General features: G+C 35.7%; 2 protein-coding genes across 5 annotated transcripts in view; one reads left to right on the top strand and one right to left on the bottom strand.

Annotated features, from left to right (window-relative positions):
* The window catches only part of LOC147872035 (protein argonaute-2-like), a 38472-nt gene that overhangs the window by 23653 nt on the left and 446 nt on the right, over positions 1 to 14373 (bottom strand). The window contains exons 1-4 of one of the 4 annotated variants that reach the window (XM_087359524.1): positions 13660 to 14344; positions 4837 to 4868; positions 2741 to 3022; positions 1026 to 1245 (exon numbers count right to left, since the gene is read on the bottom strand). The gene's annotated coding sequence lies outside the window, so the exon portion shown is untranslated. Of the gene's footprint in view, positions 1 to 1025; positions 1246 to 2740; positions 3023 to 4836; positions 4869 to 6723; positions 6939 to 13659; positions 14345 to 14373 lie in introns of those variants that run through there. The other 3 variants (XM_087359522.1, XM_087359525.1, XM_087359523.1) reach the window with 3 other exon arrangements.
* Positions 10744 to 12723, top strand: LOC147872036 (glycerol kinase-like). The gene is made up of 2 exons (XM_087359255.1): positions 10744 to 11009; positions 12177 to 12723. Exons 1-2 carry the CDS (start codon positions 10790 to 10792, stop codon positions 12287 to 12289), a joined length of 333 nt encoding a protein of 110 aa, XP_087215381.1. The 5' UTR covers positions 10744 to 10789; the 3' UTR covers positions 12290 to 12723.

The raw sequence follows: 14373 nt of genomic DNA, 5'->3' as shown, positions 1-14373 counted from the left end.
AATAGTTTTATTAAATAATGGAACTGTTCTTATCAGATCACTACAGTTCATAAACTAACCAAAGATCCTCATTGTATCCTCCATGTGTGGTTACAAATGCAACAATCAGTGAGGAAAAGGTTAAGCTTGTCACCCTTTCAAGGCACCATCACAAATCATTCTGACCCACAAGTTCAAAACCACTGGATTGTTACAAAAACAAAAATTTAGGATTTTTTTAACATGCATCTACAAATAATGCTATAATGGAGGCAGCAGTCATTAATTCAAAATCACAATGAGAAAGGACCTGCTTGCAATGTACTGTTAAATGAAGCAACACCTGGCAAACCACATTACGTTTGGTCCCTAAAGTTTTGGCTAGCTCCTAAACTTGTAATGAATTTTACCAACACTGACAATGTTGACAATAACAAACTGTAAGTATATAAGCAATGCATTGATTCTACCAAATTGTATAAATACAAAACATTACATTTAGCCTCCTACTTATTAACAACAACACACAAATTACTGTGAGAAAATTAACATCATAGTATTCTGAGTTATCAGAGAAGCAAAAGGTCTTTATTACATGCAAGTCATTAAAAGTTTTAATATTGTTCAAACTGACCTAAACAAGATAGACAACAGGTAAGAAATTCATTTTTGCTGCTAGCTACACAAATATCCATGGATGTCCAAAGTCTTTGAAGGCAGAAAAGTTCAGTATTTGTTAGATTTAAATGTATTGGTATTATAGCAAACACATTTTCACATGCAACATATCTTCATAACATCGTAAAAACTGATTTACTTCCTAGATTTGTGGGTAAAATAATTTAAAAAAAATAACAGTGCATTGAAATATGTACAATTAAAATCATACCAGTTACCAAATAATGCAAATCAGAGTGAATTATTGTAAAACTAAATATAACCATTTTGAAGCTAATGTTAACATAATTATTATTCATTATCCCATAAAAATCATACAAAGTTTACCTGTACATATCATATGCAAAATATAATGGGGCTATACACACCTTAAAAGTCTTTTTGGAAATGGTGACGGTTTAAATTCCACATCATAATGAATTGCAATTTTGTTCCGAAGCGTTGACAAGTCCAGTGATAAATAGTTGGTTTCTACAACAGTTTTTCTTCCTTTAGTCCCACAACCTGTCCTATTTGGGATCGTTAATGTCTGAATTCCTCTAGTTATAGCTGCAACATCAGCATCTCCAGTCTGTTGCTTTACAGTGCCTGCAAGTTCATCAATGAACAACAAAATATATTTAAAATTTATAAATATTCTTTATTCAAGAATATAAAACTGAGATCAGTTCAACACAAGGATGGAGTTCCAGGCTGAACTCATAAAGGTTATTTTAGTAGTTTACAGAATTAATAAAGATCAGTCTATGCTTGTGTCAGCATTATAAAGGAAAGAGACTAATGTTACGTTCGTCAAACATAACCTTGAAGATTAATACTATTACTACATTTGCACGTGTTGATATGCAAACATTTTGCACAAATTTGTAGGTACTTTCACACTAATACTATTATTCCTAGTCCCAATGCTTCAGCTGCTATCACTGCAAAACTGAAAGCCAAAATAAAATGTTCACACACTCACTACGTTGTTTCACATTCTATACAGAATATCCATAGATGTATTTCAGGAATCTCCAAAAAGTGATACTAGTGTTGCTCCTACCACATAACTTTTTGTTTATGCCCTAATGTTGTTACTGATTACATAAAAATAAAATTACAAGGTTGTAGTTATCTCATACAGCATAACTTAAAGACCAAAATTCATTAAAAGAGATAAAGTGGCTCAAAACATGAAAATAATGACAAACAGGTACACACACAGACAAAATGGTAATCTAATGAGATTAATTTTGTATTCCATATGGAATGAAAATAGGCCAAAAATCAAACTATTTTGTGACTTATTATTTGAGCTGAAAAAGTACAGTTAAGTTAAAAATTATTTTAAAATTAAATTTCCAACACAAAACTTTAATTTTAAAATGATCAATCAAACACCTTCCTGAGCACAATATCAGCATTTTCGTAATGAAAATAAAAATGTGCATATGGATACAAAGTAAAATATACTTCAGGCCACCGACATTTTTGGATTTTGTAATAAGAAGTGTCTTAGAGTGTGGGTAAACAATTATTTTTACTCACACTCCAGAGGCAGAAGAGCCTCACTAGAAAAATTCTTCATTCTAATAACAGTTAAACACTTATTAATTATCTGCAATGATAGAACATACAATATGCAAGAATTAGGCCATGACCACTTCTTTCCACATTCTTTCCAATTCATTATTTACCATCATCCTCTCATTTGATGCTATATATAGTCTGAATACGAGCAACTGAAAAAGTGTTGTTAAATAAACACAGCTGTATCATCAAATACTGCACAATCTTTGACAAATTGTAGGCCATCATAGAATAAGATAATTGAGAACGGTATGAAAATATGGCAAATATCTGAGTTAATAACAATTAAGAAAAAATTGTTTACATTTCAGTAACAATTTTGAAGTGGTTTTGTATGACTTATGAAAGGCAGAACACAGGAAGACGTAATGGGGTGATACTGTTGACAAGAATTCATCTGCAGCATTAATATAGGATTCAATAAAAAATGCAGACAAACATTACATATTCAGAAGGCATTCTCCATCAGCCAAATACAGAATGTATTAACCCAAGACCTTGTTTCAAGTACCTGCTTGGGGGTTTCCTTGTCCTCTTCCTCTGCCAGCATCTTAAGTAGGAGGTTTCAATGGCTGTTGATTCTGAGGTTGTGAACAATATTGTGGACCTTGATCCCTTTGTCCCTGTGACTGCTGTGATGGTCCAGCTACGCAACCACCTGACAACACTGGGGGTGCCTCGTGTTGCTTTTGAAGCTCCTTATGTTGTGATGATCCCACTTGCTGCCTAACAGTTCTCATCAGAGGCTGACCTCCTACTGCCTGCTCCTCTCTCTGTCCACTAGATTTCTTCCCTAAATAAAAATTTTACATTAAAATAAGATTTTGCTTAACTAAATCCATGGAACACAGTCCTTCTTGAGAATTTTATGTCACTCGACCTATCAAGGAATTCAATGCCATTTACGGAACCTCAAGGTTATGTTCACAAGAGCCTGTACTAGTCCATGCCCTGGGTCTAATAATTCAGGAAAAACTAAAACAATTAAAATATTTATGTTACAACAATGGTTGACAGGATGCCAATGGCAAAATTTAACACCATGTTACTTATGAATATATCTCTCAATTAACAAAACAAGTTTAAAGAAGTAAATGGTAAAACAGTCTGAACTAATAAAGATTAAAATAGATGAACGCATATGGACAGGCAGGCAGACAAGCATGATTTTAATAGGTGCTTCAATGGATTGCATGCTCCTGAAAAGTTAATGTCTTCCTCCAAAATTTCTGGGCTAGCTCCTAATACAAACAAACATTTTCACGACCTACAATAACATATTCCTCCCACTGCTCTGATAATTCTTTCTGCTTCAGAATAAAACTAATAAGTCTGCAGATCTCAAAACATATCAACTGTAGCTGTAACTACTGCATGAATCAACTGTGCCAGAATCTGATCAGTAGATGGTGAGTTAAGCCTTTTAAACTTTTAAATAAAAATCCCAACCTCTCACAAACTATTCCTAAGTTATAACTCAGCTGTATGCATCTCATTTTGCCTAGCATCATTAACATCATGCACATTCTCTAAAATATTTGAAAAAAGTTATGTATAAGAGAGTAAGTGATTTCTTAAACTCGAACAACATCCTTGCAGGTGAAGAATTTGGATTTTGAAAAAAATCTCTCAACTGATAAAGCCCTGTTCAACATACAGAATAAATTTTAAGAGCACTAAATAATAAAGTGCATGTTGGTGGAATACCTTGTGATCTTCCTAAAGCATTCAATTGTGTAAATCATGAATTTTTACTATCAAAACTAATTTTTTACGGAATTAAATATATAGCTGGTCAGTGGTTTAAATTATACCTTCATGACAGAAAGCAACAAGTAGAAATAAAATCATCAGATTCAAATGATAGCGCCTACACAAATTGGGGTGTTGTAACAGATGAAGTGCCTCAAAGTTCAATATTTGATCCTCTGATTTTTCTTGTATTTATCAATGATCAGCCCCAACCATAAAGTCTCAGTCTAAACCTATACTCTTTGCTGATGATACTAATATTATTATTTCACGTCCAGAAATTGCCTGTTTTCAAAATTACATAAATGATGTCCTTGTTAGATTAAACAAATAAATTTAAGCCAGTAAACTCACATTAAATTGTGACAAAACAAATTTCATGAAATTTTGTACTAACAGCAGAACTTGTGTAAATCTAAATATATGGTATGACGAGTAGATAAAATAATGGAGGAAATTGATTCAAATAAAATTTCTTGGCCTACAAATTAATAACAATATAGACTGGAAAACAATACATCATCCTTAAACTGAGCTCGGCATGTTTTGCTATAAGGGCAGTTGCAGCACTAATGAAAACAGAAACTTTAAAATTAGTTTATTTTAACCTACAATCTGAGGTAGCAGTCCACCTCACAGGGCCATATCTCAGAAATGGCCACCTTCACTATTGCAACGGTAGGCAGTGTAATTAAACTAAATATATTAAGAACAGAAACTGTTTTCTACCCACTAATGGATAGGCTGTAAAAAGATATACAGCTACTTGTGAAAGTTCTCAAAAAGTAAAAGGTCACAGAGAACTGGGTCTCCTTAATATTATATCAAACAAGACACAAAGTGGCCATAGCTTACCGTTCTTCCTCACCATGTCAGGACCAGAATATCTACAACAAAATATAAAAAAATTACAACATAAATATATATTAATTAACTCTAAACTTGTTTCAAACGTTAATTTTTATCATGAAAGAGATTATTAATCACAAGCAAATAAATGTTGTGACATAAATTTCACAATTTCACCCAAAACCATTTCTTCGGTGATCTTACTTTCTGAGCAGGCAAGATTACTGGATTTCACAAATCTGAATTTAAATGCTTTTATGTAAGTTAGACTTAAGGTTCCTACTCAACTGCGTACTATTAAGTGCCAAGAATAAAACGATCTCTCAATGACATGGATTTTACAATTAACTTTAATCACAATTCTCTGCAGCAAATTTTACATTGCTAAAAATAAATATGTTAATGTGGAAACCTTTTAACAATATTAATAAAATACCACTTAACCAGGAAGTGAGTACAGACCGATTGATATTTGATACTCTTGCCACGAAGATGTCAACTGTGCCCCTCAAGCGTAATGACAGCACCAGAACCCAGAAAACAACAACATTCAATCCATTCACCAACCAAATGTGGCGAAGTCCTTATCACCTCGCCTTTATATTTTGAGTTTCTGGTTCAAATTTTTACCAGGTTAACTGTTGTAACATCTTTTGTGGGTTTCCTCAGGGCCTTAAGCAAATGGTATTTTAGTCATACATAAATCTTCTAAAAATTGGAAATATTAGTTACATGTAAAATATAATTTACCTGCAAGTGTTTATTGTATTTAAAAATGGGCAACTAATAAGCTCATACTTGATACTATCAAAATTCGGAATTCCAAATCTGAAACATTTATACATAACTAACTAGATGGCTTACCGAACCCGAAGGTTTATCACCGAATTAACCAAAGCCCTCCACCAGACCCTGCCCTGGACCAACAAAATCCAGTCTCCTTCAACTCCTATCTCCCATAGATCCCACCTGAGATTATCCTCCCATCTACGTCTAGGTCTCCCCAGAGGTCTCTTCCCCTCAGGCTTCCCAAATAGTGGACCCAACCAACCAGATGGCTTACGGAACCCGAAGGTTTATCACCGAATTAACCAAAGCCCTCCACCGGACCCTGTCCTGGGCCCACAAAATCCAGTCTCCTTCAACTCCTATCTCCCATAGATCCCGCCTGACATTATCCTCCCATCTACGTCTAGGTCTCCCCAGCGGTCTCTTCCCCTCAGGCTTCCCAACCAATAACCGGTGCAAACCTTTTGTCCCATCCATGCACGCTACATGCCCCGCCCATCTCATTCTTCTCGACTTAATCACCCTGACAATATTAGGGGAGGAGTACAGATTTTTAGGCTCATCATTATGCAGTTTTCTCCACGCCCCATCGTCTTCTCTCCTAGGCCCAAATATCCTCCTCAACACCCTGTTCTCAAACACCTGCAATCTGTGTTCCTCCATCTGAGTGAGAGACCATGTTTCGCACCCATACAAAACAACAGGTAAGATTATTGTTTTGTGTACTTTAATTTTCAGGTTCTTAGAAATCAGACTTTTATATAAGAGATTAGAGCAAAGCGCTCTTTTCGGAGCGCTTTCTCTAGAGTCCTTGTCTTCCTTTCTCGATAATTTCGCGTTTTTCGTCTATCGGTTTCTGTTGATATTTAATATTTCGTTTATCAATGTAAGTCTTCCTTCGCTTTTCTTTATTTGTTAAATAGGTCTGATGTTTTAGTTCTTTACTTCGCTGTTCAGAGGCCAACTGTTCTTGGCCAGTCAACTTTCTACGTTCAACCCCACCCTTGCTAATCTTCGTCTTAAAATCGATCATAAAGTCAGTTTTCATAATAGTTATCGTAATCGTAATACATAGAATGAGTAGTATTATTAGTATCAGTTTACCTTCTTGCTGTTGGTACTTCAAGTAGTTGATAACGTCTTCTTTCACTTTTTATTTCTTAAACAGTTCTGATGTTTTAGACAATGAAAGGAAGGTAGCTGAATGTAATGTAATATAACGAAATGAAATGTTATGTAATGAAACACAATGTCAAAATTATTTAGTCTACGACGCACTTTTTCTACAACCGATTCACAGCTCAACTCTTTCCGCAATGACGAAAGCGGATTGTTGACGACAATATATACTAATGCAACAATGCCGAGTAGACAGATGACGTAACAATTAGTTTCTTAGCTAACATAACCATTGTTGTCAATCCATATCAACAATGTGTAAACATGGACCGACAACAATGGTCAGTTTACTCGGCATTGTTGTGTTACGTAGGAAACGTCATCTGTTTACTCGGCATTGTTGTGTTACATTATTGCCGTCAACAATCCTCTTTCGTAACAAGATGGATGACATTGAAGATAACAATACATTACATTACTTCCATTTATGCAAATTGGGAGGTTAAGACATCAATTGGGTGCATTTGGGATACTGGGACAAGTTATCAATGTTCCAGTAGATGTTAATAATATGGCAACGCTACTACCTAGAGAATTGGACGATGATTACAGTTTCAACGTCCATATAAAGAGAAACTTGATTCACAAATCTACGTATCTGGTAGGAATAAAGTATAAAGGAAATATTTAGAATAAAGCCAATACATAAACTTCCTTTCCGTATAGACGTATTTACGTCAAAAAGGATTTAGGAGCCATCACCCTCAAAGTTACTCCCATATTAAACTTCAGTTACTCGCACCGACGTTGCTGAAATGGCTTGCGGTAAATGTTACATTCCTCAACAGAACAAATTGTAAGATTTGAGGTTTCCACAGCGGTGAGTATGAAGACTTCTGTCTTCTGGGTTTTTAACCGACGTTTCAGAGGTCATACTGCCTCCATCATCTGGGCGATGAATGCCTCGCAAGTTGGTGGTAAGAAATGTAAGGCATTTCTGAGAGCCCTGAAGAAAGGAATCAATGGAGTGAACTGAGGTTTGTGAACATAAATCTCTTTTTTTGAGTTTTACAACTTTTTATGATTGGTGAGAAATAATTGAGTGTTTATTTGAAGTAAAGACATTTTCTCTTTTGCCCTGTTCAATTTGCATTGGCCGTACTTGTGAAAAGAACATGGTAGGTGCAAAACCAAGGGTAACAAGACCAAGATGGATGCTGGAATGTGGTTTCCTAAATGCCTGATTCTATGGAGGTTCTGAGGAAGAAGGGTTTTTCCTCATCCGCCCCCTTCCTATTTCAGGTGCAGTTAACTAACTTGCAGAGTAGTGTCCTTTGTGAGGACCTAGTAATCACCCAGCTGTTCAAGAACTTCTGTTCCTGTTTTGGAAGCTGAACCACAAGAGCCCATTTGTGGACCTGAAGTCGAGCCAGATTATTATGATTAGGTCTACAAAGTCTTCTCTTCAAGTTTCTGACTAAAATTTTATATGAATTTTACATCTTCCCTGTACAAGTTATTTGCCCTACTCATAATATATAATGGTAAGAAAAGAAGTTACCAGTGTCGAACAGAACTGTATTGAAATAAAACATTCAAATATAATAGACAAAATCATAAGAACGTGAATATTTTGAGGGAAGTCAGTGATTCAGAAAGTGCAGCAGCTGACGTGCCATCTACAGGAGGTGTGTATTTTGTTCCAGCATTTTCTGGCCTCTATGCCCCATACTGGCGTAAGGATGCACAAGAGTAAGAATACATAGAATGAAAGATTGTTGTGAAGAAATGATATGAAGGAATTCATAGAAAAGGGTCTTTTTGCTCAGCTGGTGAACAAATAACCAACTGTTCATGGAACATGTCACAGTATTGTGTTCTGAACCAGTTGCGTTCAGGCCACACCCTCACACTCCATTCTCTGGCCTTTGCCTAGCCTTCTATATGGTCTCTTCCAGTAAGATATTCGAAAATTCTGTTCTGATTCTCTTTGATTACCCTGATAATATTTGCTGCTTCTTATTACGTAACTTTTGTTTTCAGCTTATTAGCTCCAAATATGTTTCTCAGCACTGTGTTCTTAAATTCCGTTATCCTTGCTTCCTTTTAGAGAGACAAGTGTTCATCCATTCAAAACAGAAATTTTAGATACAAAACAAAGTTTTATACGTTTCTTGTTAATTTTGTTGAGATAAATAATATTATAATTTCTTTAAGTTATTCATATTGAACCCCATGTTTAGTATCAGACAAGTAATTTAATCTTAATTTTGTATTATATTTTGGAGCGGCAGTTTTATGTATTCATTTGGTGTGCATCAAGATCATCTTCATGAACTGCAGAATTTAAACTTTTCAATGTTTTTAATTTATAACCGTTTTATGTTTGTAGCATTATCTGTGGTCTGAGCCAGTTTACAACGGGGAATCACATTATTCGTGCTGCGCTGGAGGCAGTATGCTTTCAAACGAGAGACATTCTAGAAGCAATTGCCAGGGACTGTGGTCATCATTTGACCAAACTGCAAGTGGATGGCAAGATGACTGAAAATAAGTTGTTGATGCAACTGCAGGCAGAACTCTGCAGAATTCCTGTTGGTAAGTATTGTGCTTTGTGTCTGTAAAGGGATAAGTATTTGGAATCATGTTATTGGTGTTTCATCCCCACAGTTCAAGAATGTGCGTACCAGATATAGGCCAGTAGAGACGTTAATACAGGGAGTGTACCCTACATATGGCAGTAATGGCGAATCTCTCTACTGCTTGGTGTCATTTTACATACAAATTAATTTACCTCTAAGAAGTAATGTTATCTGCCCTTGATGCTCCAGTGCCACCTGGTGTACATAATTAGACATCTGTTTCTGCATTTTTTGATACAAGTTTTCAGTCGTTTGCTTCTGTGTGGGTGTTATGAAATGGCACAAATGCCAAACGTGCCTCATGTGTGACAACTTTTTAAATCTGTTGTTGTTACAAAGTTCCTCGCAGACAAAAATAGTTGTTAATAATTATTATTGCCAGGAATACACAATACTCTGTTGTGTTCCTTTGTAGTTCCCAACCTCTGAATAATAATTTCCAGTATTTAGAATGGAAGCATTAAGTAACAATGAAAGTGTATTGACCTTTAAATATTATAACTTGGTGAACTACTGAATTACCTAATGGTTCATAATGTTAATAAAGGCAGAAGCTAATCACTGGTGGTTAACAAAATCTTGGTCAGTGCCACATTTGACATGTGTTAATGATTTTCCATCCTTGTTGTACTGTTCCCATTGCAGTTGACAATAGGCATACTCCCTGAATAAATTAATCAGAAAATGGTTTCATTAAAATTTCAGCTGTTCCTTTCAGTTTGCATGCTGGGAAGAATACACAGTTGTTTTGAAACAGATGTGGCTTCAGTGTTGTTAAGTGTCAGTTGAATATTGACAATGGTATTCAGAATAACTTGAATATTGTGAAATCTGAGGGTCTCATGGCAGTGAAGATGACAACATTGTTCTGGGTTGTGATACCATGTGGAATCCTGGGTAGATATCAGGATTTTGGAGAAACATACTATGCCCATCCTGTAAGATGGAGACATTAGATTTCTCTGAAATGTTGGTATTTGTATGTGAGTACATGGTGTCACAGTCCATAAACACATCATCTGCTTTGATATTGGATGCAATACCATTGACTCAGACACAATGTTACTTGAAAAATCATCAAAATATAACTAAGTATAGGTGGGGGAGGGGGGGGGGGGGTTTGGGCTAGATCAGCTATTATATCATTGATATTGAATGCCATACCATTATCACTTAGAATGCCACAAAGTTGTATTGCCTAATGAAGACAAATCCTTCTGCTTAAACAACTACACAAATTGTAAAACGCTTAACATTAATGAAAGAAAATAGTTTACTAAAATGTATGAATCCAAAACTATGCTATGAAATATTTAGAAAATAATAATAACTGATTTATATTTTGATGGGTTTTCAAGTGACACTGAATTCAGAAAGGTTATAAAAAAAGAATTAGTTTTGTTATTAAGATGGCTGTCTTCTTCAGACTCACCATCATGAAAACCTCAAATCCTACCTCATTTTGTTACGACTTCTGCTTAGAACAAACACCTGCATACGTCAGGATGGAAGCTCTGGGAATAGCAATGGTTGCAAGCCAAGCTGAAGAGATTGGTGTTTGGGATTTGTATAAGGAACCTGAAGTATCAGTTGTCCATGACACATTTATTCCCACCACCACTCACGAAGGTAAGATGCTGTGGGATGCAAACTGACTTCAGTATTTTCGGATATAAAATATAATGCTTTCTTACAGTTAATTAAAACTTTTTGCTAGAAATTTTATAGTGCTTTCTAAGTAGTAAATAGGTAAGTATGTTTCATCTTCTGTGGCACAAGTGTAACCATTCTATCAGGGTAGGTGGAAATACTATCTCAGAACCTCTCCAGAGGTTAACTAAATGTGAGGATCCCTGCCACTGGACTCTTATTCGTCAGCAAGAAATTAGTAGGAAACATCCTGCTTTTGATTTACATGTGGGTATTATTAACCAGAGATGCTAATGATGACAATACAAGCTTGAATGACAGCTTATAGGAAGACTGTAAAACAACAGAATAATTGAAGCAGATTTTAAGATGCAGATGTAAGGGGTTAGAAGTTTAGGAGGAGAGCTGAGGTGATGACATGATATGGGCAGGCCACATGAACCAACACCAAACTTGATAATGAGTTCATGAATCCATCGCCCTGATGATGGAGGCAGTATGACCTCTGAAACTTTGGTAAACATCGACCAGACTACAAAGCACAACAATCCAGAAGACAGAAATCTTCATACTCATCGCCCTGATGACGGAGGCAGTATGACCTCTGAAACGTTGGTTAACATCGACCAGACTACACAGCGCAAGAACCCAGAAGACAGAAATCTTCATACTCATCGCCCTGATGACGGAGGCAGTATGACCTCTGAAACGTTGGTAAACATCGACCAGACTACAAAGCACAACAACCCAGGAGACAGAAATCTTCAATGATCTCTCTGTTTGAACAGAGACTAGTGTGCTGAGAAATGTGCACAGCATATGTGAAGGCTACAAACAGAATTATCTTTTTTAATATTCCTATGATCTTCATTAATTGGCACAGCCAAAATTATCAATGCTTTAAATATTTTTCTGTCACTGTTTGACAAAAATGCCACTCATTTACTCCAAAATCTGGGGTAATTACAAATACTTATGAATTGATCACAGAGATAATACTAAGAGAATTAAAATCTACAAAATGAAAGCATTCTCCTTTGTCACAATTTTCAATTATCAGCTGATCACAACATTACTATTTATTTTATATTACATAAGATTTTTGTTCATTTCATTATGTTTGTTTTGAGGGTTATGTCTTTATAGAGAGAGATGCCCGTTATAGTAAATGGAAAATGGCTGTGAAAAGAAGTCTTCGTTGGGCTACTGCCAAAAAGTCTCTTGCAATGACAGGTAATAATACTATTACTACTGCATAACAGTTATGTTGCTTTATAGATCCTTTAAATCTGAATAGTCCTTCCAGAGTAGCATGTCTCTATATGGAACTGTAAGTCTGTACATCAGAATGCATATTTACAAGCATTATTAGCTGGGCAAGTTAAACCTTTTTGTGATGTCCTAATTTTTCCAGGAGACATGGATCTCTTGTCTCTGTTTGCTCGTCTGCAACCACTTGGTCTCCCAATGAGTACAGTACGCAGGATACAGGAGATCATGTCCAGCACTTCGCATAACACATGATCATGTATAAAACTGGTGCAGCACATATTAGGATAAGTGCAGACTAGTGGGCATGTTTTTATGTGCCCTTGCAGGGGCAAAATGTGTTATGTCTCTTATAAGTGTTTCCTTGTTTTTAAAATGAGTTAGGAGAACCCATAATCTGGAGATCAGTAGCAGACATACAGGTGCTGGGATGGTGATACCTTTAAAATGTATGTAATCGATTCATTTATAATACAAGCATTTTAGAAATAGCATTTTTGTGACTACTTTCATGTCTTCATATATTTATAATAATTAACAGTGAAGACCGATTGAAATGATTTGGGATGCAATTTGTGCTTCACTTTTTATTCCACGGGCTAGCTTAAACACCCAGAATTAACTGCCTGCTGCGTCCTGGATCCTTTCAGAGTAATGTAGTGTAGTGAGGCCGAGGTCATTGGATCATTGCTAGGCTTTCTGTAAAGCATGAGTGCCTTGAATAATATGTGTGTGTCTGCAGCCAAGTTCAAAGATTTGATAATAACGGCATCAAGGTGTGCGCCTGCATCGAATTTGTGGTTCTATGACAGTGTTATGTCATAGGGTTCTCAAGAAGAAGTCATATTAAGCAAGTCTTCTGAAAATACTTGAAAAGACTTTGTAACTTATATATATATATATATATATATATATATCTTCATGATGTGGTGCTTAAAGAACACCAGAGTCAAGTTTTCCTTAGAAAATTACTTACTGATTGGCAAACAATTAATTTAGCTAAAGTTAGAAGTTTTTAAGATAGTTTTGTGTTGTAGCAAGATTGAAAAGAAACAATTATTGGAGTATACTGACATTCCAGAAGTGTTCTTGCACAAATGTCATCTAAGGTCTTTGCACCTTAAACCATTCTTGCACTAATATTATCACAGGCTGTTGTGGTTTATAACATTCTTGTATTAATTTGACCTGATGCTGTTGTTGCACAACAGTTGAACTTGACCCAAGACCTGCTTTCCACATGGTTGGGGAAATGTAACCAACCAAACAAGTTTTATTGAGTATGAACCTTATTAAATTTATTTTATGTACATAATGTCCACAAATATTTAAGCTTTAATGAAAAATTTGCCTTACTTACATAAGCATCAAAATCGCATTCATTAAACAAGTAACTTGTGATTTCATCACATTACCAACGATAAACTTTTTCAAGAGTTGCTGCTAATGTTAACAAGTACGTATTGTTACAACATGCTTTGGCTTGTTAGTCCTTCTTGAGGTAATAGTGAACTGACAGCGAGACGCACTGTGGTAACGTCCTCAATAATCAATATGCAATATTTTTGTCCATTTTCACAATGACAACGATTATAGCTTAGAGTGGCAGAAGTGTTAATTAAATAAGCAAATGACTTCATCACCTGGAGCGATGTCTGTTGTTAAGCACAACGTTGAAATCCACGAAAATGGCAGCTTTTGGGCTTATCGATTTTTGGGTAGTGCATTTGTGTCCTTTCACCTTCTTCAAGTTATGCAGAGTCATTCATAATTCCCTGACACATTACAAAAAATCGCTGGACTCGAATGGTCCAATGGATGGTAACACAGGACATGCCGATAGAAAGAGAAACTCTCCAAGTTTATTTATATACCCTGTATTTATCACCAAACAACTAGTGCCCTGTTAATCGTGACCTTGGCCTATTGTTACGGCCTGAATAATGATACAAGATGGCGTGAGTGGACTCTAACTTTGGCAACGTGTGAAGCGAGGAGAATATTATAAATCCAAGTCAAATACCTTCTCATAAATGGCTAATTAAATTTATAATAAATAAACAATGATGAATAC

This window comes from Zootermopsis nevadensis, unplaced genomic scaffold, assembly GCF_977971745.1.
Source record: "Zootermopsis nevadensis isolate Lab colony 2312 unplaced genomic scaffold, Znev_1.0 Znev_ptg000031l, whole genome shotgun sequence".
Lineage (NCBI taxonomy): Eukaryota > Metazoa > Arthropoda > Insecta > Blattodea > Termopsidae > Zootermopsis > Zootermopsis nevadensis.
This window is presented reverse-complemented; position numbering and strand designations above follow the sequence as displayed.

Coding starts and splice junctions, on each gene's coding strand:
- LOC147872036 (XM_087359255.1), top strand. CDS start 10,790: ATGGCTGTCTTCTTCAGACTCACCATCATGAAAACCTCAAATCCTACC. Junction 11,010..12,176: donor TCCCACCACCACTCACGAAG/GTAAGATGCTGT, acceptor ATGTCTTTATAG/AGAGAGATGCCCGTTATAGT.